The sequence below is a fragment of the Patella vulgata genome, chromosome 3 (genome assembly GCF_932274485.2).
Source record: "Patella vulgata chromosome 3, xgPatVulg1.2, whole genome shotgun sequence".
Taxonomy (NCBI): Eukaryota; Metazoa; Mollusca; class Gastropoda; family Patellidae; genus Patella; species Patella vulgata.
The window spans coordinates 2,577,362-2,604,834 of record NC_065881.2 but is presented as its reverse complement, the minus strand read 5'-3'; the positions used below and the strand labels follow the sequence as shown (position 1 = coordinate 2,604,834).

Sequence of the window (27,473 nt, the reverse complement as noted above, 5' to 3'; positions counted from 1 at the left end):
CGGCCGGTCAGACAAAAAATGAAAAAAATAATTTTGTGCAATTCGTCTAATAAAACCTTTTTCTTCTGAACATTATATGGGGGGGGGGGGGGTGTATTGAACCGGTCATGCAGCGATGATGATCATGTTGTATGTGGCCGGTAGCTTTAACGGGCTGCCACGCCATCACTGGAGTCTGGAATGGGCTGGTATAATAGACTTTCTGGGCCGGGTGTTCTGGGTGTGGGCCGGAATTCGGAATCCGAAAATTTCACCGGATTCACCCGCAAATTTACTAATTATTAAGTCCCCTGCAAACTGTTTCTGGGGATACGTCAGAAACGTCTGCCGATCGTTTGTAACTCAAAAAACAATTTCAATTTTAAGGCCTCAGCAAAATTTGATGATAGCTAGTCTGCTTGCTGAATATGAGTGCGAGACGATTTCCTGAGAATGGTGTTAAATATTCCTTAACATTTTTATTAACTCGTTATTTACAGAGATGAAATTACAGAATTGGGATGTCGGGAATGGTCTCAAATTGCGGGAAATGGCCTCCGATTTTTCAAAATTTTCCCGGGGGAGAGCACCCGGACTCCCCCATCCGGGCTCCGCGATCAGTAAAAGGGCCGCTCCGACACGGGACCTCGGGCCGTTTCCCGGCCCCAATCCGACCCTGGATACAACACGCACGCGCTAACCATTCGGCCATCCAACACCCTATTTTACAGTGGGTAGCGACTAATAAAACATAATTAAGGTGAGAGAGAGAGAGAAATGGGGTTTAACGTCCACTCGACACAAACTAGGTCATTTCGGGACTATCACATTGTTCAGTTTTATTTCAATCATTCGCTTGTGCGTAGGGGTCTTTAGCAGCGGGAGGAAACCGGAGGACCCGGAGTAAAGCCACGAGGTTGGACAGGCGACCCTACTCCTTGTCACGTACAACCGGGGAATCGAAACCATTCGGCCATCCAACCCCCCATAATTAAGGTAGTGGAAATTAAAAGAAGGTATAACAGCTGTTTTGATGTAACATCATTTACAGTTAAATATTACTTTAAATTGCGTTTTAGAGTTCGAATCACGCTATGGGCCGAGAAGAACTCGTTCTCGCTTTTCAGGGTGGCCTCGGCGGAATTGACAAAGGAAATGTGCCTAATCCATCGGATAGGGTAAAAAGCTGCATTCCAGGCTAAGTTCCCCATCGTATTGCACGCCTGGCGATTGAAAAGAAAAATACATTAATTAGTCTTAAATTGAGAAGACGTTAAACCCCATTCCAGTATTATATATATTGGGTGTGACTGTGATAAATACGGGGTTAAATGTACTGTCATGAACTGGCATGGTTCCCCCGTTTTCCATTATGCAGGACTTTGGGCCCGGCAATAGATAACACCTAGTTGTTCCGACAGTTCTTGTCTACTCAGGTGTGCAGGTATTGGAATTCCGTGTAAGAGTAAGCTGTCGCGCCGCTCTCCAAGACAAGATTATTTATATATATATTCTCACCTGGTACAATAATTGATTGTTTTATAAACTTGGACGACATTAGTCACTCTATCTATTTCACTATAAAACTACAACAATGCAGGATAAATGGACAGGTATCATCCTCTCAAGGTCTGTAAATTTGTGTAACGAAACAGCTGACCGACAGCCGACAACTCTATACGCCTATATTACGCGTGGGTGTATATAGAAAAATTGCAAATAGAAAAAAAAGTGAGGAGTCCTTCCGTATTCGTGACTGAGACATTCTCCTATTGAACACCAAAACCAAATTTAAATAAAAGAAAGATGGTCAAATTCACGCTGATATGGATTTTAGCAAATTTCATGAAATTCGGGCAATAATTCAGCCCTGAAGATAGCTTTGATACATTTTATGTGAAATCAAGGGCTATAACGCTAAGCATATTCATAATTATGATGTCAGATTAGTAATTCTTTCCTCAGTTGATTTTAATGGTAAATCTATGACATGCCTTGGCCTATAACATTTTTTCTACTATGTCCCGACCGGGCGCACCGAATTGCCAATATCACCCAATTAATAATACCCAATAATTCCAACTGTCAAGGCATACGTGAATGCCAATGTATACACGGGACCTCGGTTTTTCGTCCCACCCAAACGACTAGGCCCTCTGTCCTGCACCACTGACAAACGTAAACCACGTCGGAAAATCCAGATGAACCGCGACCTCCATGCTTACAAGCCAACGTCTTACTCACTTAGTAAGCTAGCACCCTTTGGCTCCCTGTTTAGAACGGAATTAGGTTAATGTCTCGATCTGCTATTTTAACCGATTGGAATCACTTGTAAACTACATCAAACTACTGGTCTGCTCCAACTGTGCTAACGAAAACGAGCATACGCCATACAGTGTGCTATGAGGGACATTAAGACCAGACAGCGGCGCTGCGGCCTACTCTTAAGGGATCATCAACGTGCACGTCACATACACATCCCACCCGAGCCATTTCGTCCCTAATTAGTTAGTATTTTGTATTATTTGATGTTTTAGGTTAATAGATGACCCGGTGCCCGCAGATGATACCTCGATCGTGCATAGAGCTCACGCGTTCCAGAAGGTAGTCGATGATACACAACGGAAAGGTGTGATGTTAGTAGTTTTTTTTACAAGATAATTTAAAATTTAAAATAAAATTTAATATTAAGTGTACAACAAAATTTACAATAAAATTCAATATAAAGTGTACAATAAAATTAACAATAAAATGTACACTAAAATATTATAACAATCAAATATTTATTTTTTCAGTTACAACAAGAAAGCATTAACGAAGGATTTTTCAAACGGGATATCCGTGTGGGGAAGTATCGCCATGTCATTTTTGCCACAGAGTATCATTGAATTTGTTATATTTATGAAATTGTTATGTATTGAATAAAATGATTTACTTTGTTGTTTATTTATGAACGGGTCCGCTCTAGCGTGGAGATGTTCCGAAAACCAGGGGGAAATGATGTTAAAGCGAATGTGTCCCGAAAGTAAACTATGTCGTGTGGACTACTTAACCAACGTATTTCTACAACCCGAAATTACACTAATCGTGTGGACGACTCCACTAACGGGTGTGGACGACTCCGCCAACGAGTGTGGACAACTTCACCAGATTTTTCGTGTGGACGACTTTGCTTGTGGACGACTTGACTGATATTCCTCTTGCCGTGCATGGTATTTTGTTTATATAACACAATATGATAGTGCCATTTAACGAAAACGAAAGATGACTAAGATGCCAAGTTATGGCAACTTCAAAGTAAATAGCACGGTCTGCTTAGTCACATAATAGAGTAATTAATTAGAAGCTTCACACAGAACGATAATTTGCCTTACACCAGAGAATTTAGTACGGCAGAGTAGGGTGAAGCTTGGTGATTTTGTTTATATTTTCTTTTCTTTTTGTATAGAATTGGTATATCAGATGGTTGGAGATGTTGTTGATATAGGGATGCATTCTGTTAGACCATATGATCCAGAGGTAGAGATACATGCCATATAAATTTTCAGGGTATACATCATGTAAATGTAATGTATTATTGTTGATATGGAAGTATTTTGTGGAATGTATATTGTTTATATGTGTAGTAGCAAAGGATTTAAAGTGCTGTAATTTAGGGCAGTGTAGAAATAAGTGACTGTAGGTTTCATTAGTTTTTCTTGCAGTATTGACATATATAGTCATCTACGTAAATATTTCGAGTGTGGAGAATATCTTTTGTGGGAAATGCATTGTGTATTATTTTGTGCATAAATTCTTTTTCTATTTCAGATAGTGTTGGACATTTATATAAATTATACCAAACTTTTTCAAAATTTATATGAGGTAGGTGTTTGTTTATTTTTGGTTGTACATTCTTATCTATCAATGAGTGACCAGTGCAAGCGGCAATACTATATACCGGAAAACACCGGAAAATAACCGGAAAACAACCGGAAAACACCATTTTATACTGAATACCGGAAAACACCGGAAAAACACTAAATACCGGAAAACACCCTAAATACCGGAAAACACCCTAAATAAGTAACCCGGAGTCTGGTCCTCTGTGTGTGGTTTTGGACCAAGTGAGCGCCGATGAAGGAAGGTCAAGGTCAAATAGTCCCCCCCCCACCCAAAAAAAATTCCGATTTTTTTTTCTCAAAATTGTTTTTGACGAAAAAAAATTTCTGGCAGACAAAAAACAAAATTCGAATTTTTCCGTAAAATTGGTTTTACAAAAAAACTACGGAAGCGTATTGGGGTCATGCAAAATTTTGTAGAAGGTCTCGAGATCCTGCGATCCTGTGATACTTTCTCGAAATCCCGTGATCACCTGGTAATTTTCTCGAGATCTCAATTTAATGTTCTCGAAATCCCCTGATAATTTTCCTGAGATATTGACATCGAGTTAATGTTCTCGAGATATTGACATCCTGTGTAAATTTTCTCGAGATCCCGAGTTAATATGAAACCTTAAATGGACCTAGATAGTGTCTCCACGTTGTGAAACAACCATTGGCCCAATACTTCGCACCAAATTTGATATAAAAAAAAATACTCTAACATTTGTTACAAAGGAAAACTGCTAACTAATGAAAGAATCAACGGAAAATCGATAGGGTACCCATGATTTACACTAAATTTGAAATATTAAAATCGATAGGGTTCATCGTCTTATGGCCAAAATACTTCACACCAAATATGAAATTCAAAACCCTACCACGTTAGCTTTGTCATTTTTTGCAGGGTTTTCAGACCATATTTTGTTTTAGAAGAAAGCTAGACACAGCGTTTATTGTCTTGTGGCACAAATGCTTCAGAGCAGATTTTAAATCAAAAATCTTGAAAAACTCTGGGCTCTAACCCGTTCACAAGGTTTACCGGAAAATAGGATAAACGCCATAACAAAAAGCCAGGGAGCGCTGCAAATCAATATGGTTCATTGTTCGGCCGAAAATAAATAGGGTTCCTCTGCTTATGACACTAATGATTCAAAAGAAATTTGAACGATAGCCACGCAAAGTGTGGAGATACGCCCACGCAGCATCTATGCCTCAACAGCAGATTATTCGAAAGGAAAACTTGATTGTTTAATAAATTGAATAAGGATCTAGCATTCATCAAGAAATCTAATCTCTATCGTGTTCACGTGCTTGTTATATCTCTGGGACAGAAAACCTTATATTGCTAAAAAATAAGGTTTTCAAAGAATGGAGAGTATAACTCCTGAACAGAAGATGGCTAACCATTGAATATCAATAAAGTTCATGACCCCAAAGCTTTCATGGAGCGGGCGGGGAAGGGGGTATATTAAAGAACAGAAGGTCACAGAATGCTGAATATCGATAGGGTTCGTCCTCTCATCGTCACATATTTGAAAGAAATACGGACAAAGAGGGTAACTCTCGAACAGAAGTTTGCGTAGTACTGAAAATCGAAAGGTCCTAGTGCTTCCCACCACATTTGAAAAACAAAATCAGTTCAAAACTGTAGCCTCTATTGCGTTAACAAGTTTTTCGGATAAGGGGGATAACTCCAGAACGATAAGGTGCGCCAGAAGCGTCAGGGATACACTAAATTTGAAACAAATCCGTAAAAAAACTGTAGGCTCTACCGTGCTATTAAGATTTTCGGGGATGTGTGTGTGTAGTGGGGGGGGGGGGGGCTAAACGCCGAAACGACAGGCTCTGGGGCGCTTAAAAAATACGTTAAAACTACGCGCAGACATAAAAATACCCGAGATCTCGCGAACATTTACACAGGATGGCAAGATCCCATGAACATTAACTCGAATTCTCGAGATCCTTAACACAGGATGGGAGATTCTCGAGAATATTATTAGGGGATATCGAGAACATTAAATTGAGATCTCGAGAAAGTATCACAGGATCGCAGGATCTCGAGGTCTTCTCCAAACTTTTGCATGACCCCTATACGCTTCCGTAAAAAACATTCCGTAGAAAATAATTTTACAGAGAAAAATACTGGAAAAAAATTTTGAGAGAAATTTGGGAGAAGAAATTGTTAAAAGAAATCTGAAATTTTTCTTTGACCGACGGCGATCACTCGCTTGTATGTTAATGAACTTATTTCATCAGCGCTCACCTGGTCCAAAACCACACACGAGGACCAAATTCCGGGTTACTAAATAGCTACCGTAAAACTTAGAAGAGTAAACTGTGCCCGAGAATTTTTTAGAGAGCGCCGCTCCAGGGGGGGGGGTGTGTGTCATCGTCAGGGTTGGACGGGGGTGGAATTGTCCAGTCACGTGACGAACATAGATCTCCCGTTCCTCAACCCATATTATTTCCACAGTCATTGTCATTAATCACAAATTACGGGATGATATACGAAAATGCAGGTTTACTTTGAAATAGTGCAAATGATACTTTTCCATCTACAATCTTCAGATCAAAGGATGCAAGTTCTTACACAGTGCAGCATAATTTGTGCAACAGAAGACATCTCGAATATCGATTGTCGGAAAAAACATTTTCTCGGGGACATTTTTTTTCCGAATACGCATTCGGTGTAAGTCTTCAGCCACCAGGAAGTGGTGAACGTAGCAATGTTTTATTACGATAGTAGTACATAAAACAAATTGGTTGCCTGAGGTTCTCGGGGGGAAAGTTGCCTCATCGGCTAGAGTCCTCTATTTCACAAGCAAAAACAACAATTGCTTCCTTGAAAATTTATCGATCAACCCTTTTCACAGACGTCCAGCTTACCACTTCCCGTCAATGCAGTAAGATAGAATAATATGTAGTTTTCTCATGGACAATTGGGCGAAAGTTGGGGTTTTCTCAAGGAAAACTGGTCAACAAGTTGGGGAAAAAAGCTCGAAAAGTAATCCAGAAAAAAATCCTGTGTGCGGCCCTAGGAATATGATGGAATATGTTGAATATTATTATGGTTCAAGTGATTATATTTGACCCTGGAATGAAAGTAAGCCCAGAAACAAGTAGATTTTTAGCCCTTCAAATTCTCTTGGAAAGGATAGACACTTTTCAGATTAAAGGCTGTCCGAGAATTGCGTGGCATCCATTTCGTTTGGTGATTAAGACACCTGGAACTTCAACTCGAACTATTCAGAGATTTATTAACTCGCTTTTGATGATACTTGCTGTTTTATGATGCGATTTTTTGTTACCTAGGGAGGAGTTGGCCTAGTCGTGCCTTCCACTAATTCGTACCACCCTGATGCCAGCGTTACTGGTAAGAATCAGGAGACCGGCGCAACCGGCATATAATGGGGCCCTCCGATGGCAGTGTTTAATCTACTGAAATACTGAAACACTGAAATCTACTGAAATTTACTGAAAACTAAAATTAAAATACAAAATAAAACATGGTCAATGATGGAGGTAGACTGATTGCGTCTTTTAAAACATTCAAAACATAATAGGCATCAACAAAATTTTGGAGAAAAAAATTGGAATTTTTTTTTTTTGAGGGCGGGGAGGCTATTTGTAAAACGAACATCGTAATGACCTTGACCTTCCTTCATCGGCGCTCACTTGGTCCAAAACCGCACACTGAGGACCAGGCTCCGGGTTACCTATTTAGGGTGTTTTCCGGTATTTAGGATGTTTTCCGGTATTTAGTGTTTTTCCGGTGTTTCCGGTATTCAGTATAAAATGGTGTTTTCCGGTTGTTTTCTGGTTGTTTTCCGGTTGTTTTCCTGTGTTTTCCGGTATATAGTATATGGCACAGTGCAAGTGGAGACTTTTTCTTTAATCGATAGGTTGTAAGTAGACCACTGACTAATAGTTGATTTAATCGTCATGATGAGGGGTAACCAGTTTTTTTTTCCCATTTTATTGATCCCAAACTAAATGCCCAGTAATTTAATTGTGTCCGTTTTAATGTTTATGTTGATATTTTCAGGAAATGAGTCATGGGATGGTTTACGAACACCAACATGGAGGAATTCGGTTTTATCTAAATTTAGTTGAGAACTAGATACGGAGCCAAAATTTATACGTTAGGAATAGAGAATCATGGATAGAGGACAACCTTGACGGATCGAACGATTATTTTTGATATTTTGAGAGAAGGATCCATTTACTTGAACTTTACTTTTCAAATTTTTAAACAGTATTGTAACCCAATTTACGATGTAATTTGGAAAATTCAAGTGTTTGAGTAGGGTTTTTATTTAATTGTGTTCAATACGGTTAAAGACTTTTTTTACCTAATCAAACGATAAGATATAGGCATTAGTTTCATGTGTGTCTAAATAATTTAGGATTGAATCAATTGAATACAGGTTATCGAAGATGCTTTTATTTGGTCCGGCTCCCGTTTGTGTTTTAGAGATCAATTTGTTAATAACTGTGTTCATTCATATACTTAATATTTTTGTGATGATTTTATAGTCGACACATAACAGGCTTATTGGTCTATAGTTCTTAAGTAATCGGTGGTCGCCTCTATTCTTATAGACAAACAATTTATTCTTATAATTAATTATTATTATACCGGTTCTCATTGTGTTTGATAATTCACCCTGTAGATAGACGTTGTTTATTACTTCTGTCAGGTCGGTTCCTATGGTGTCAAAGAATTTGATATAGAAATCTCCTGGAATACCGTCGATGCCTGGGCTACGGTTTGATCTGAAACTTTGTAAGGCCTTAAGATCTTCATCCTTAGATATGAAATGAGACAGGGAATCTCTTTCCGTGTTAGTTAGGGTATTTATGTTACTGTTTTCAATATAGGAGTTTATTAGGTTTTCGTTAATGTTTTGGGATGTATATAGTTGTTGGTAATATTGGTGAATTGTGTCTAGAATATCTTGTTCATTATCAAATACTGTATTATTTTGATTGATTAATTGTTTAATTTGCTTTTTAGCACCGTTTTTGACCTCAGCTAATTTATATATTTTAGAATATCGTAACCTTGTATTGTATTTTGTTCTATTATTTCGATTTTTGTTTGAATTTCATGCATTGGGTTAGTATTCATAGGTAGTATGGAAGTAGATCAACTTATAGTGTGATATATATTGAGACTATATTTATGTTATATATATGAATGCATATCTAGCACTATGCATATCTAGCGGTGTATTATGAATGTATGTTATATTAAAGGACGACGGATATTGTTAGCGTTGGTGACATGGGCTACTCCTAGATCTATCTTTATAATAGTATTAACATGTCACGTTTAGATTATATTTAGAGAGAAAGATAGATAGATATGGGGTTAAGTGGAGGGAAACCGCAGTTCAGGACCCGGAAAAACCCACGAGATTCGTTGACACGTATATGCGGGGAACCTACTCCATGCAGATTGACTCTATGTATATGATAGACCAGGAAAAAACCCACGAGGGTGGACAGGCTACCCTATTCTGTGTCACGTACATGCGGGGAACCGAGTCCACGCCAATTGACTCTATGATAGACGTTACTCACTGAGCCATCGCGACTCCCTTGATAATATAATACCTTACATAATACCAAGGTTAATTTACGTCGGCTTCCATTGAGTTGATACCGTAGACAATAAATCAATGTCTAAGTATTCTGATAATAACATATTGATGTCAGGGAATTAAGTTCGATTCTCGAGAAGAACCTTGAGGTTTGTCAAGCCTGAGTTTCACCTGTCAGGGGTATAACGTCTATTGGGCTGACTAGTCCTTCGGATGGTTCCTACGTGTATACATTGGCGTGCACGTAAAATACATTCGATGAAACGCCGCTGTCAGGGCAAAATTCTTCTCATTAGCATAACATCCCTTAATAACAGAATAAAAAGCCGGTAGTATTGTGTTGTGTTAACGAAATGTTAAATTACATTCCTATTTTATTTTGTGGTTATATGACTAAAACGTCAGTTATATCAAGATAAGCCAGAATATTTTAAAGATACTTCACCGTATACAAACCGTTCGATCAAGAAATAACAACCTCTCCCTCAGTTAAACTAGCATACAATAAGCTGTCGTGTTGGCCCCCTCAGTCAAACTAGCATACAATGAGCCGTCGTGTTGGCTCCCTCAGTTAAACTAGCATACAATAAGCCGTCGGGTTGGCTGTTAGTGATACCCTGACATTTTTGCTCAGTTCCTGTTTTTCGCGTAATCCAGTATTTTTCTAGTAAGATTGGGCGTCTAAACTTTTCATATATATCATGTCATACTTTTACTAGGAATAACCACCTGATAAATATATTTGTGACAATGTATCTTTAATATCCTTATGGTTGAAGCAGATGTTTAGTTGAGAGATTAATCTTTCAAATATTGCGGGAGGTTGCGTGACCGAAAGGTTAACGCATACGCGTTGGATCATAAGGTCTGCAATGAGTCAAGTGGTGTGGTTTCGATTCCCCGCTTGTACGGGACAAGAAGTAGGGCCCATCCTCTTAATTTTGCTCCCACTTCTAAAGACCCATACGCATAAGCGAATCATTTACATAAAATTGAAAAATATGTTAATAACGAAACTCTCTCTCTCTCTCTCTCTCTTTCTCTCTCTCTTATTAAGGTGAATAATTTCTGTACATGTTAACTATTACCTACATCCTATATTATTTATATTATATGAACTATTATAGATGGCCAATTACTACTAAACCAAGCATATCATAGTATGATGTACTATTAATATTATATGAACTATAATAGATAACCAATTAATACTAAACACAGCATATCATAGTATGATGTACTATTAATATTATATGAACTATAATAGATGGCCAATTAATACTAAACCCAGCATATCATTGGTTTATAGTGGAGAATAATTAACATCAAAGTTTACTGTATTACAAGATATGATGGGAATTATTAATGTCTATAATCAGTATATTTCAAGTGAAATGAAATGAAATGGATTTTAACGTCCTACTGTTCAGCTCCGACTGGGCTAATGCAGTGTGCTATGAGATAAATTTTGTTCGGACAGAGGCTCTACGGTCTACTCTTATTTCCAATTTCAATTCTCAAGGGTTCTTTTATGTGCATGCCAATATGTACAATAAACCTCACCTTGGTGTTTCATCCCATCCAAAGGACTATACGTTGTCCTACATCACTGACAGGTTAGCGAGTTAACGTCTTACTCACTGAGCCACCGTGGCTCCCATGTGGAATGAATCAGAATTGTAACAAAGGTTAACCTAAGCTATATTGTACAAGTGATGTAATTATTTATAATGGGTATAACGAACATCTATTCAAGTGAAATGAATCAACATTAAAACAACTGCTATCATTAGACGAGTAATATAGTATTTTATGACTAAACGAAGTATCATAACATATAATTGATTGATCAATAGTAGAGGTCTAATAATATTGTAATGATATAATACATGATATACTAATGATATTGTAATTATATCAGTCAGCTATATAATACATGATATACTAATGATATTTATTTTAGCTTGTAATATATTTATTCACAGAATATAATTATACATTATAATATTTACAGTATTTTATAATTTCCACACCTTTAATTTATTTTTTTACTTATTCCCTGTTACTATATAAAACACACACAGGCAAAGTATTCGCTGTTACTATATAAGACACACACGGGCAAAGTATTCCCTGTTACTACATGTATATATGACACACAGGCAAAGTATAATACAATAATATACAATAATTAAAACAAATATTTTTGATTATTTATAATATGTATAGTCTAATAGTTGAGTAGATATAAAAGAGTGAACAGTAAAATTATTTATAATGTGTATAGTGTAAGAGTTGAGTATGTATAAAAGAGTAAAAAGTAAAATATGATATATATAAATAAAATCATTGCCTGTATTTTGCACACCTATAATACAATAGAGCGATACAGATTTTAAGTACATTTAGTGTCAATGAGAAAACCTGGTTTTAAATACTAATTATAAATTTCCATGTTTCAATTATTGCAATATTTGATGACTTTACGTCTAAGAGAAAATGAATTGCATTAAATAAATAATTTGCAGATATTTTCTAATAAACAGGTTGGCAGTGGGATTTTGGAGTGTAGAGGTTTTTGGCTGTTGAGTACATAGTGTCTATCTGAAAATATGCTTCAAATTTTAAAATATGGCTATTAATGTTTCAAAAGTTACTATATTTGGTGACTTCAATAGCAAATAAAGATAATGTAAGCAAGAAAATTGGTTATAATTCAGAGTTGGCTGAGAATATCTTGTGAAAAGGTTTACAATAGCCAATATCATTGTTAATTTTTTGAGATGACTTGATGAGCAAGACTAAAATGATTTGTTTTGTTTAGATAGAGCTGGATAATAGGGACTTGTATCACTGGTGTTTATGTTGGGGGTTAAAAGATGGGTCGAATGCTGGCAGACGGCAATTCGTCTGCTATTCTAGAGAGATATTTTCATAAACGATTTAAGTTGTCAATTATATCATCATTAAGGGTATCTAATTTAGTAACTTTAGATGTTATATTTAGGATTGAGTTTGTTTACTGTGATTTCTAAGTATGACAATTATCTTTTAGGCTTATTTCAAATCTAAAGTTATTTCTTAAACAAAGTAGATTTGTTCTATATTTGATTGAAATAGATGAATGACTTCGAAGCTCTTCGAAGGGGATCACGGTGGCTAGGTGGGTAAGTCTCTAGCTCGCTAGTCTGGAGGTCGGTTTTCGATCCCTGCATTGGTAGAGAAAGTTCATCCAGATTGTCCGGCGTGGTTCTCCCTTGAGAGTGATGCAGGACGGAGGGCCTGACAAGCACAGCTGTCTAGTCATTGGCGTGCATGTAAAAGATCCCTTGACAGTTGGAATTCTATATGAAAAAAGACCGCAGTGCCGCTGTCTGGGCAATATTTTCCTCATATCACACTGTATGGCGCATGCCCGTCTTCATTAGTCGAGTTCGGAGCAGAACAGTAGGACCATTTCTTTTCATTTCATTTCATTTTGAAGCTCTTCGGAGAAGGTGTTAGAAGGAATATTTAGGGATGTTCTGGAATATTCGAGCATTCTCAACAATAAATTTTTCAACCTTAAAGAAATCAAATACGGATGTTTGAAGCTTTTGACCTTGTTATATAATATTTAACAATATAACATTTAATTAAAAGTTCTTCGGAAGAGGTCTTCAAAAATCATTGAATAGTTATCAAAGTGAGAGAGAGAGAGAGAGAGAGAGAGAGAGAGAGAGAGAGTGAAATGGGATTTAACGTCCACTCGAAACAAACTTGGTCATTTCGGGACTAACATATGGTTCAATTTTATTTCCATAATTTCCATAAAGGGGTCTTTAGCTGTGGTAGGAACGTATCTTACGACTGAGCAAATAAAAACGGACATACGCCAAGCAGAGTGCTATGAGGGAAATGTAACCTGGACAGCAGCGCTACTGCCTATTCTAATATCGAATTCCAACTGCCAAGGGATCTTTAAAGAGCATGCCAATTTGTACATGGGACTCGTTTTTTTCGTCCCATCCGAACGACTATACGTTGATGTCCGTGATTTGTTAAGAGCTCTATCTAATATTTATCAATGGAAAGCCTCGTGTTTACCGAGAGTCTGATAAAAAAAATAAGCTTCCTATGGACAAGGAACTGAATCACCATATCCATGAAGCTACCTCGTTATTCGTTATTCAACTTTATATCCGGGATCCCAATATGCAGCTAGCCGTGACTAGAATGGATGGGTGCCAAGTATCCCCCAGTAGTATAAAACTGGGCCTTAGGGTTCTTCGAAGAGCGCCACCCCAGTTACTGGTCCAAGTTCTCGTAAAAACGTCCAGTCGTTCGCAAATTCTTGAAATTTGGACTTGATGAAGAGTCCGTGCAAAAATTCAATCATGGCTTATGCCCGTCGCCATTAAATCGATTACTGCCGAAAAGAAGGGAGCTAACTGTTCTATTTAATTTTTGAATTTGAAGGAAAGTAAACATACTATATCATAACTTTACCACCGATACAGGGTTCGATATCACATTTGTACCTGACAAAGGTTTAATAAGGTTACCTGTTCAATCTGTTGGGTTTCATCCGGAAATGAAATCGGGTTTAAAGAGACCATCCCGATTTTAACAAAGTCTCCGAAATAAAAGTCCGTGTTTGTATGCAATGTATGTACCGTGTCTCGCGATATTTAGTCGTTTGGACGTGAACGTCAAAACCGCTTATCCGGACGCGTCCAACTGTTCTGCTACAACTGGACTAATGACGACGGGCATACGCCATTTGGTATCGATCGAATTCCAACTGCCAAGGGTCTTTTACGTGCATGCCAATGTGTTCACGGAACATTGGACAACACCGGGATCAAACCCGCTACATCCATGCGAGCCAGCGTCTTTCTCACTTAGCCACTGTGGCTCCGTTTCTAGTTCCCCCCCCAAAAAAAAAAATCCAAAACAAACTGGCAACTAATTTTTAAATTAAATCAGACACATTGCATGTTAGCTCTGTCTGTCTTTCTGTTGGCATTGCTGGATTTAGATGAAGCCCCTCCCCACCCCACCCTCACGACAACAGGAAGATCAAAATGTCCGTTAAACACTGTCGAGGATAGTGACGAATGTTTAAGACTACAGTCAAAATATTATACACCATGGTCCGATGACCCCCCACCCCCCGTCTTGGCCGGATGACCCCCCCCCACCCCTATCATGGCCCGATGAGCCTCCCCACCCTCCACTCACCCATATCTTGGCCCGATGACCCTCATATCTTGAGACCCTCCTAGGTTTCAGCCTGCCAAGCCCACATGTGAATCTAGCACTGTCTGTTTGTTATATGATGAATGAATATAAGAGAGAGAGAGAGAGAGAGAGGGGGAGGGAGAGAGAGAGGGTGAGAGAGGGAGAGAGAGAGAGAGGGAGTGTACATTGTGTATATTCCCATGCTCCTGTACAGGATGTGTTGATGCAATGTCGAGATTTACCACAATTTAATTTATATGGCATTTTCAGCTCTTAAGAAACGTTCCTTTCGGAGATAAAGCTCAAGTACCACACTTAACATTTAACATAAAAAAATATAACAACTCTTCCAGATCCTAGTGTAATAAAGACAAGTAAAACGAAATTTTGAACTATAAAAAACGAAACGAAATAGGATCTGTCTTTTACAACTCTTCCAGATCCTAGTGTAGTAAAGACAAGTAAAACGAAATTTTGAACTATGAAAAACGAAACGAAATAGGATCTGTCTTTTAATTGGATTGTGTGTGATACTTTTCAGATATCCACCATTTTGTTTATTATCAAGTTTTCGGGAATCCAAATTATTTACAATTGATCTATGGGTACAAATCTTAAATCAGTAAAATACACAGTGTTTAAAGCCATTGTAGACTTGTCACTCTGCTTTATGCGCCACATTTTACATGGCATGAGCTTTGTTTCCCGGGATGTGAAATTTCTGGTGTCAGGTCAATGCCAACGTCTGATTGATTGGTTGATTGGAATTCGGGTGGAAATAACATGGGATTTCGGTTGCAAAACCAAAGGATTTTTTTTTTTCGGGCTCATCATTTCTGCCCCTCCCACTCATCCGGCTCATAAACCTACACAAAATGTCGCGTTTCGTTTTATTTTGGAATGAGTCATAAAGTAAGAGGGGACTGGTTGACTGAGGGTATAGTATAGTCTCGATTTACCGGTGGAAAAACTCAAAAAAAGTCGCGATCAAAATCTCCAGCTCAATATTTAGAAAAGAAATGAAATGAAATGGGGGTTAACGTCCTACTGTTCTGCCCCGACTGGGCTAATGAAGACGGACATGCGCCATACAGTGTACTATGAGGGCAATTGTACAGTCTTCACGTTGTCGGGCACGTAAAAGAAGCCATGACAACTGGAATTCGAAATAAAAGTAGGACCCTCATTGCAGTCGGTGGTGATAAGTAAGACGTTAAATTTCATTTCATTTCACTTTGTCAAGTTTCAAAAGGACACCACGGTTGCTCAGTTGGTAGGACGTTGTCTTGCTCACCTGGAGGTCTCATTATTGTTGACCGAGAAAGTTCATCGTTTTTTCCGACATATTTCCTCCTTGTCAGTGGTACAGACAAGTGGCAACGTATAGTCGTTCTGATTGGATGACTATCCGAGGACCCGTGTACACATTGGCGGGGACCTTAAAAAACCTTGATAATTGGAATTCGAAATAAGTGTCAACTCCGCTGTACGGGCAAAATTTCACTTATAACACACTGTTTGTCGTATATCCCCATCTTCATTATCCCAGTCGGTGCAGAACAGTAGGACGTTAAACCTTATTTCATATCATTTCACTTGTCTACCTTGAACTTCACCACCCCTGCATTGGCCGAGAACGTTCATCCAGATTTTCCGGCGTGGTTTCCCCTTGTCAGTGGCGCAGGACGGGTGGGGGGGGGGGGAGTGCTGACAAGGACAGCTGTCTAGTCGTTCGGATGGGACGAAAAACCGAGGTGCCGTGTACAAATTGACGTGCACGTAAAAGATCCCCTGGCAGTTGGAATTCAATATAAGAGTAGGCTGTAGCGCCGCTGTCTGGGCACAATTTCCCTCATATCACACTGTATGACGTATGCCCGTCTTCATTAGCTCAGTTAAGGAGCAAAACAGTAGCACGTTAAACCCCATTTCATTTCATTGTTTTTCCTGATCAAACTTGTTCAATTTGTTTTATCTGAAATAGAGAAAAAATATTTCTAAATGTTTGAAATGAAATCAAGATTAATGTCCTACTGTTCTGTTCCGACTGGGCTAATTAAAATGGGCATATGTCATACGGTGTGCTATGCAGGAAATTATGTCCGGACAGCGGCCTACTCTGATTTGGAATCAAACTGACAAGTGTTCTTTTATAGGCTCCCCATCCCCATTCTGCACCAGTGACTAGGGGGAACCCTGTGGAAAATCCATGTGAACTTTCTCGGCCAGTGTAAATCGACTGGTCTTGTCCAATATCTGCTACTGCACCACACACAAGACACAGAAATCCCAATTTACAACAAATGTACACAGGCCTGCCTGGAAATAACGGTTTTACGTGTACCTGACAAAATGTTAGGCACTAATGAAAGAGTACATGTACCTGACATTTTCAACTTAGCGCCGGACATGTATTAATAATATCAATAAAAAAGACAAATCAGTGCCAGACAAAATGACAGGCATCAGAGGTTTAGTGTCTGACAAAGCCTGAATCGGTGCCTGATATTGTCAGTGACAGGTGCCTTATAGTCCAGGAGCTAATGACAAAATAATATGGTCATCAGTTACAAAAGGTTTGAACACCCAAATTCGTAGCAGGTGTCCGTACGAGTAAAAATCAGTTGGTCAGATCGGGCACTGGTGGGGCGTATAGCCGCAGCAGCACCTTAAAGTAGGCCTAAAATTAAGTCATAAGTTACATGGCTGAAACTTTGTAGGGACAATGGTATCCATAGTCGGAGTAAATATTTCACAAATCTAACCAAAATTTCCGGGGCTTTCCCCAAGTCAGACCACACCCAATATCGCCTCGTGGGGCTAATAATATGGTCATCAGTTACATGGCTGAAACTTACCAGAAACAAAGATCCACACTTGGTAAAAACAATTTTCAAAAATCTAACCAAAAATTTGGGGGCTTTCCCCAAGACAGATCGCTCTAAAGTATGTCCGACCACACCCTAAAAATGGGGCTTTTTATATGGTCACAAGTTACATGGCTGAAACTTACTGGAAACAAAGATCCATACTTGGAAAACAAATTTTTCAAAAATCTAACCAAAAATGTTGGGGCTTTCCTCAAGTCAGATGGTCCTAAAGCCCACCTGGCCACGCCCTAAAAATGGGACTTTTTATATGGTCATCAGTTAAATGGCTGCAACTTACCAGAAATATTGTTCCATGCATGGAAAATGTATTTTTCGAAAATCTAACCATTAATGTGGGGCTTTCCCCAAGTCAGAAGGGCCTTAAAATACAGCTCCACCCACCCCCTCTATATAAATCATCTAAACATATTTACATTTAAAATTAAAAAACAGTGTAGTTTTATGGTTTATAACTTGGATCTGGCAGTTCCCATGGTAATCATTAGAACAGTTTATCTCTGTGCCACCAACAATGAACTTTTTTATCTCATAATATAAATGAGAGAGAGACAGAGAGAGAGAGAAATGAGGTTTAACATCCACTCGACACAAACTAGGTAATTTCGGGACAAACATATATGGTTTAATTTTATGTCAATAATTCGCTTGCGCGTAGGGGTCTTTAGTAGTGGGAGGAAATCTGAGGACCCGGAGAAAACCCACGAGGTTGGCGAGCGACCCTACTCCTTGTCACGTACAACTGGGGACTCGAAACCACGCCAGTTGACTCAATGACAGACCTTATGATACAACACGCACACATTAACTGTTCGGCCATCCAGCTCCCCTGTACAGTCCCTGGACTGTAGTGATGCAGACAACAGATTTACTCAAAATGAAAAAGATAGGTTACCAGGCAACGAAAGATACGCCCACAGCAGCTAAATCATCCGGGCAGTCACATATTTTTACTTTTTTTAGTAATGAAACAATTATAATACACTAATATCCGATTAAGAGTAACAACTCATCAATTAATTATTAGAAAATCATTAAAATTTGTTTGGTTTGAATGAAGTTCTGCCCCATGCTAACGTTTAGTATACGAAACATTTAATATCATGGATTTAGCTGTTCAAGTTATCAAAATTCATTGAAAATCAATATACTTGTTCATCTCAAGACCTTAAACTGAAGCCAATCCGATGATAACTTAAGCCTCTAGACAGTCACAAGATTTTTCAAAGTGATCAAGGGTCATAACTTTGGTAGTAATTATCAGAAATGTTGAAAATCAATAGGATTCTTCATCTCATGACCTCAAATAATGCGCGTAAATTTGAAGTCAATCCGATATCATCTTTAGCTTCTAGAGCATCTACAAGATATTTTGAAGTGATAAAGGGCCATAACTCTGGCAATAATTATCAGAAATTGCTGAAAATCAATAGGCTTCTTTGTCTCATGACCTTAAACAATGTGTATAAATTTAATGTCAATCGGATATTTACTTTGGCCTCTAGAGCGTCCATAAGCAATTGTGAACGCCGGACCGACGAATGGGCGGACGGACGGGGTGACACAATTGAATATATGACCACATTTTAATGTAGGCGTTTAAAAAACAAACTAAGAATAAGGGGGAATATTTCCCAAAAGTTATATAAAGCCAGTACGAGTCATGATCGACTATATGCTACAAGAAATATGTAGGCACATTGAAGGTATTAACGGCTCTTTATAAATCATATTTCGTTTCATGTTTTTTAATAGTACAAAATTTTGTTTTCTTTTCTTTACTACACTGGAAGAGTTGTTATGTAACAGGCGTTCTAGTTGATGTGAGAAATTAGCTAATGAAGCGGTCTGTTACGGCGAGTTCTTGGCGTGATCTTCACGGAACTGTGGGTAAACCCCTAGAAAGGTTAAAGCTGATTGATTAATCAATGTCTTTCATAGGGTCAAAAGCCGTTTGTATGACACCTGACATGACCTCCCAGTACAACTGGTCAGATCTTCATGTAGTGTAAGCCGATTCCTCTGCCCCCTCTCCAAAAAATCCATACGTGCATGTGAATTATTGAAATATAATTGAACCAAGTGTTAGTCCCGAAATGAACAATTATGTGAAATTTACAAAGAGCCAAATTAAATCTAAAAGGCGTATGTAGTAGTCATTTTTGGTGTATTTAAGGAAATTCATTATTAATATTAATTATGCAAAATATATGTAAACAGGGAAGGGATTGCGGGCGAATTCTGATATTTTGAAAGTGAATTCCGGTGTTTATATGTTTTTAAAAGTAAATTCCGGTGATCATCGGTGTTTTTAAGTTATTTATTATTAATATTAATGCAAAATATATGTACAGAGGTAGGCCTTGGGGTCAAATTTTGATATTTGCAAAGTGAATTCCGGTGATTTAGTATCCGCTCAAAATCTAAACAAAACAACTCGACGCAGCCAAATGTTGACAACTGGTTTGCTTCTTTCAGCTGACGGCAAAATTCGTAATTTTCAGTTACCTGCACTAGTAACACGTTAAACTTACATATCATATTTATTTTTTTTCTCAAAATATTTTTTTACTGTTGATTTTTTATTAACGAAATTTCCAAAAACTCTACTGCAAACCGATAAACAGAAATTGACCTTTTGAACTCTAGCAAATTCAAATTTGAAACACAGAATTTCACACGAAACGAAATTTATCTATTTTTCAGTTATTTTCAATATTAAGTCATTGTAGTTATCTAATGTTGGCCTACCATGCCCAAAAATATTCACATTTGGTTAAATGTGCCGGAAGGACATATTGCCGAAAACACTGCAACATTAAGTATATAAAATTATATTTCGTTTCGAGTAAAATTTATAGGAAGATAGGCACAAAGGGTTAAATCTAATTAATAAGGACAACTTCAAGTTTGGCAAAAGGTCACGAGATGTAAACAGGGTTAACGCTAATCTCAACCCTAACCCTTACCCTGGACCTAGCCCTAATACTTAATCTAACCCTAACCAACAATCACACGCTCTACTTATTACATCTCAGCGACATCCACGAGAATTGAGTTGACCTTAAGAATAAGATCTAGCCATGGCAAATCTAGTTTCATTTATTTGGTCACAGACCACTAAAGATTTCCCCATTCACAATGTTAATTCTTGTATCTTAGACAGATGGAGCAAAATGTGGAAACCCCTTGATTTACTTCATTCTCAGCCAAGTTATCATTGTTTGTCCATAGGCGTACGACCTGGGGGGGGGGGGGGCGCCCCCCATTTTGGGCACCAAATGCTGGGAAAATTTGGGCACCCATTCGTACTTTGTAAAAGTTGTATAAAAAATAGTGTGTTCTTGAATGTGTCCAATTTAACAGCGAATTTAAATTCAGAGTGTCTATAGTTAGGCAATTAAATAGAAATCTGAAGACTCATACCCTCTATTGTTTGGAGTACAGTAAGCCACGAGTTACAGTTACATAAACAATTGTTTTTAGTTGTGTATATTACAAGTTAATAAAATTTAGTTCTCTTTTAGTAATACTATTTATAACAGCGTAAGCATTTTTCATAAATCCCGGTTTTCTCATATTCTAGTAGTAAATTTATTTTATATTTTCTATCTATCAGGAAAATGGGTACAGAAAATCTGCAGACGCCTGCAAGAATCGCATAAAGAATATGAAGCATTCTTATAAAAAAAATAAAGGACCACAACAATAAAAGTGGGAGTGGCAAGAAAACTAGCAAGTTTTTTGACGCTATGGATAAAATATTAGGAACCAGACCCGCTACCCGTCCAACACATATTCTGGAGACAAGTATTAATTCAGGTAAGCGAACATGTTATTGTTATTATATTGTCAGGAGCAAGACTAAATCGATGCGATAGTTGGCAGGCAATATAAGCCTACAAACATGGGATCAAACTCACATATACACACAAAACAAATTAAATCAAATTTTTTTGCATAATAGCCATTGGAGAATTAGTGTTTTAAAATCAAAACTTATGGAAATTATATAATGGTATTTTTTCTTTTTTTTTTATAGAAACACAAGATTTGGATGATTTTGATGATGATGATAATGATGAGGAACCAACAAGAGTCAATTTGGAAAATGAAGAAAATGAGCCTACAGAAACCGTCCTCCGTAAGCAGCCAGAAAAAAAAGGTTCAGTTGCTATTTATTCTAAATGGTTATCAATATTTGAAAAGAGTACAACACTGGAGCTGCTTTCTGTCTAAGAACGTGGTAAACCGGTCACTAATTCCTTCTGTGATTCAATATAAATTTTAAAAAATGCTAGAATAACATCCCACTGAAAACTAGCTGTACGTATAGATGAGTGTTGTGCAGGACAAATGGTATGTTTACTGGTTATAAAGTACACGGAACATTTGATTTTGTATCCCAATCAAATTAGAAAATGAAATGAAATGGGGTTTAACGTCCTACTCTTCTGCACCTAACCTGGGCTAATTGAAGACGGGCATATGCCATACAGTGTGCTATGAGGGAAATTTTGCCTACTCTTATATCGAATTCCAACTGCCAAGGGATCTTTTAAGTGCACGCCAATGTGTACACTGGACCTCAGTTTTTCGTCCCATCCGAATGACTAGGCAGCTGTCCTTGTCAGGCCCTCCGTTCTGCATCACTGACAAAGGGAAACCACGTCGGAAATTCGAGATGAACTTTCTCGGCCAATGCAGGGATCGAACACCCGACCTCCAGGCTAGCGAGCCAGCGTCTTACCCACTTAGCCACGTGATCCCCCCAATCAAATTAGAAATTATAGGTGTTCAAAAAAGTCATACCTGTGACAACGCCCTTAATTACTTTATATAGCTATTATTTACCTAAAGAATTTTGTTTATGATTTTAATACATAATAAGATCGGATTCAAAATAGTGTAGCCATGAATAGGTAAAACAAAACAGAAGAGTGACTTAATAAGGTGTATACCTATATGGAAATAAAATGCAGGACTTGAAATGTTCTCTGACAGGTCTGACAGGTAGTAAGTAGGTGGACTAAATTTACTAATGTTCAGGAAATTGACTCCAGACCACAATAGGCCTACTCATTATGATGTCACATTTATTTCATTATTCCTTTACAATATGGTTATTTTTGGTACATGCCTGACCTCCAGGGACAGAACCACGCCCAATTATTGTATAAGAACTTTAACACACCATCCACACAAGTTTTCATCTATAGCATTTTGAAGTATCTACACAGAAGTACATGTGTAACGGCACCATGGTAAATATTGTGGTTGTTTTTGGATAATTAAGAGTGACAGGTTAGTTACTGAAGGGATATTTCGAGGCCCGAATTGTCAATCATTGTTCATTTATTTAAACATTAAAGAGTTATTTTATTTACTTACAGGACCAGAAAAGAAAAAAAGAAACAGAGAGGATATAATTCAACGTGTTCTGAATGAGACAACAACCAGCTTTATAAATTATCAAAGAGAACAAGAAAGATCATATTTTGAATTCGAAGAAAAAAGAATGAAAATGGAGGCAGATTCATAGAGACTTAGAAAAGAGCAGAGACGGGAGGATCGACTTAGAGCTGAGGAACAACGACGCGAGGATAGGGAAAGAGATAGGCAACATGAATTAAGATTATGGAGTTTGTTTGCCAATCAGGGATTTCAGCAGCATCAATTTTCTCAACAACAAAATGGACAATTTTTACAAGGAGCTAATGGACACACATATACAAATTTATAAAACCATATTATTTTCAAGACCTATCATTTTGTGCCAAAAGTTCTGCTATGTAGAGCATTTATTTTCATTGATAACAGTTAATTTTTGTTTGTAGAAATACATAGTTTTATTTATCATTCCAGTGTGCCAAGACTAGAGTTTTAATAAATTAATTTCCATGTTTTAATTATTAATATCCATATCATTTAACTTAATGTATCATGAAGCTGAATCATATTATTTTCAAGATATACCATTTTGTGCCAAAATATCTGACATGTAGCGCAATTATTGTCATTGATAACAGTTTATTTTTGTTTCTACAAATACATGAATTTTATTTGTCATTCCATTTTACCATGGCTCAAGTTTTAATAAATTTATTTCCATGTTTTAATTATTAATATCCATATCATTATCAAATGTGTCATGAAGCTGATATATGTACTTGGTTGTGAAAGTTAACTGTAGTTGTAACACGTTTTATGTGATTTCAGTTTTTATGAATTTAAATTACCAGTATGAGATTAATTGTTTTAATGGCATTTAGCAATTGAACTGGGAATACACAGGACAATCCTTGTTTATATCTAAAGCAAAGTTTTGACTTGGCTTCTTATCGTTATCAAATAATGCGAAACGGTATGAGGTGGGTGTTTTCTTCTTTGTAAGTCAATTGATAAGCCCCTAATAAGAACAAAACAGTCTGTTATGTTTTCAAAAATGGTAAATTCTCTTTTATTTAATACATTAATTGAAAGACATAAATTAAAAATTGATCAATAACTTTATAGTGTAGGCTTGTACAGTGGACTCGGAATATTCCGAATTATTAGACCAATCTGGGGACCCCCGTTAAACGATTTCTGTTGAATTAACATTGGATAATCCGGCCTTCAATCAGTGGGTGTTAACAGACAAGCAATCAATTATCGGTGAGCTTAAAGTATGTGTCAGTCTTTGTTAATAAAACCTTGATAATTTTATAATTTCTTGTAAGAGAGTGCTTGGTATTTCATTTGATTTTTTCACGTCAAATACAGCAACATTAAATATAAATTGCTGAGATGAAGAATCACTATCATAATAATATTTTGTTCATAACGACGCACAAGTGTTTTGTACGCACCCAAAGTAAAAACATAATAATTTTATATAATAAAGTTTCAAATGTACAGAAAGGTTTATCATATTTTTAAGTTCTGGGTATTCGAAGGTGGATTAAAATAATACTTTGGTATTCGAGGTACAATAATACTTGCGGTTTTGAGACAATTAAGTATTCCGTCATGGTGTATAATCCGGCATTGTATCGGTCCTGTACAATGTTGAAAGTGAAAGAGTCCACTGTATATTTTTAATTACATACACTTCTTCAATGATGGACAACAAAGATGACAATTGGACCTCTTATTATATAATCCAACTCTGGCTTAATGAGATGCATGGATCAAAAATCAAGATGCCAAAAGGTGTCAATTTAAATTCTGTATCCAAATACCTTTAAATTAGTATGTGACTTAGAAATATGCTTGGAATATTTAAATTTGAATGTACCATAATATTACTTTTAAGAAAGAAGATATTGAAAATTTTGGAAACAAATTGAACTCCATAGCAACCATTTGGCCAGAGCTGATCACATATATAGTTATAATAGACCCACTGTGTTATAAGATTATCAGTTATTTTTCTGTTGTATGATTTTTATTATGAAAATAAACCAATTTAGTTTGACCATTTTTTAGTTTTCTGCAAACACACAAAATGAAACAATAAAAGTAAACAAAAGATGGCATATACACATAGAAATTCTTTGTAGTGAGTGTATGTAACAGTATGGCCAATTATTACTTTCTTAATTATTTGTTTTGTAAGGTTAAATTATTCCTGGAAGTATTCAGCCAGGATATTTCTAATGTTAGTGCAGTCTGCATTGATTGCCTCTTCGTTACTTTGATTTGGCTGAGGCATTTGGTTTTCTTCCTTTGCTACATCCTCTAGCCATTCAACCCTAAATGGGTCTTTTGCTTGTTCGCATATGTTATGAAGTATGCAACAGGTCATAATAATATTGGGGACCTTGTCAACATTCATATCCAATCGCTTTAATAAGCAGCGCCAGCGACCTTTTAGGCGACCAAAGGAATTTTCTACCGTCATGCGTGAACTACTTAGCTTATAATTAAATGTCTTTTGTTTTTGGGTCAGGTGTCCATTGTCTGTGTATGATACAGCGATCATAAAATGCAAAATAGCCTACCTGTCGCTCAACAGATATTGGTTCCCTCATACTTGTTACTTGTTTCTCAAGAAATGGTCTCAAAATTCTGCACAGATATTCAAATGTACATTTTGACATTCTGAAGTTTTCCAAATACTGTATATCATCATAAAAGCTGAAAATAAAATGTAAAGGAATTAGATTAGGTAAATAATTAAACTTAAAGTAGTCAATATCATCCAAAATCTGCGACATTGAAAACACAAAGTATTTGTCAATTTCAATCAACATTGATCTTGTGATCTTAACGGGGAAAAGATGGGTTTCTGATATCCAATATTTGAGACAAAACAAACATTTAACCATTGGTACACGAATTGTGTAATGCATTTCAGTGTCATTTGTAACAAGGGACTAGAAGAACGAGGCTAGACATATTCCCACAAGTCATATTCTTATCTGGAGAGCATGCACAATAAATACTATCAGTGTAGACTGGAATAACCAGTTGCTAGACATTGCCATTCGATTTAGACATCTAGAGTATTTCGACGAATATAACTAATTAGAAATTATGTGTTGCGACCCATTTGTGTCAATTTCTAGATCCCAAATATTAACAATTTAGCTCTTTTAAGCATGCAACTATTATTATTCGAAATTAAAAATTGTCTATATGGCACATATAATAGCACAGGCCTATTTGTGTGAAGATTGTTTTGTTTTTTTAGGTTGTTTTTTTTGGGGGGGGGGGGACGTTATATTTTCTATAAATATTTAATTGATGACCCCTTGGTTAATATTTGTTTTATACACCTTGTCCGTGTACATATTTGACTACATTATAATGATTATAAATTTTAAAACAATATATATGAATATATCAAACCAAACCTGTATGCGTGATTCCACCAATTGCCACTGTGATACCGTGACCATATTCTGATAATTCTCCTGTTGGTTGGCATGAATATCACAGAAGTGACACTCATTAGCATCAGAAAGAAGTACCTTTGTTGACTCTGTCGTTGTCTAAACTGTTTAATTCTATGTCTCAAAGCATTAGTATTCATTTCTAGGAAATGTGTATAAACTATCCAAGAGTAAGAGAAACAAATTTCGCGGATTTTTTTTCACAGGATGTTTACATATTCTACCAGGAAATGGTATGTACGCATGCATAGTTAACTCTAACCTCCGACCGAAGAGGTCAGAATAGTTAAACAGGTTTGACTTATAGTACGTGTGAACGCAACACGACGCTGTCTTGAAAACCCCGGCGATTTTGAACTGGTTTAAAAATAAGCGTCTGAACGGGGTATTAGTCACGTACATGCGTGAACCGAATCCACGCCAATTGACTCTATGATAGACGTTACTCACTGAGCCACCGCGACTCCCTTGATATTATAATACTTGATATAATATCAAGGTTAATTTACGTCCGCTTCCATTGAGATGATACGGTAATCGAGTAGTTTCCTAGTAAGATTGGGCGTCTAAACTTTTCATATATCATGTCATACTGTTACTGGAAATAACCACCTGATAAATACATTTGTGACAATGTATCTTTAATATCCTTGTGGTTGAAGCGGATATTTAGTTGAGAGATTAATTCTCCAAATATTGCTTGGGGTTGCGTGACCGAATGGTTAACGCGAGCGCGTTAGATCATAAGGTCTGTCATTGAGTCAAATGGCATGGTTTCGATTCCCCGCTTGTACGTGACAAGACGTAGTGTCCAACCTCATAAGTTTTCCCCGGGTTTTGCGGTTACCTCCCACTTCTAAAGATCCTTAAGCGAATCCCTTACATAAAATTAAACCATGTTAGTCCCGAAATCTCCCTCTCTCTCTCTCTCTCTCTCTCATAGTACCAGCCAGGAAAACGGGTTTGCGGCAGTTAAAGTTTCAAAATTTTCTCCCGACTTTCCCGTCTCCGTGGACTCTGAATGATTGGTTGGTA

General features: G+C 37.2%; 1 protein-coding gene and 1 long non-coding RNA gene across 2 annotated transcripts in view; one reads left to right on the top strand and one right to left on the bottom strand.

Annotated features, from left to right (window-relative positions):
- Window positions 1–25,018, top strand: part of LOC130012212 (uncharacterized) — a 63,480-nt gene extending 38,462 nt beyond the window's left edge. Inside the window, exons 6-8 of the long non-coding RNA XR_008787592.1 lie at window positions 21,179–21,381; window positions 21,602–21,724; window positions 22,953–25,018. This is a non-coding gene — a long non-coding RNA (uncharacterized LOC130012212). The remainder of the gene's footprint in view (window positions 1–21,178; window positions 21,382–21,601; window positions 21,725–22,952) is intronic.
- The window catches only part of LOC130012211 (uncharacterized), a 97,649-nt gene extending 71,217 nt beyond the window's left edge, over window positions 1–26,432 (bottom strand). Inside the window, exon 1 of the mRNA XM_056099625.1 lies at window positions 25,545–26,432. Coding sequence (XP_055955600.1) covers window positions 25,545–25,895 — 351 coding nt within the window. The 5' untranslated portion in view covers window positions 25,896–26,432. The remainder of the gene's footprint in view (window positions 1–25,544) is intronic.
- Window positions 26,433–27,473: the final 1,041 nt, after the last annotated feature.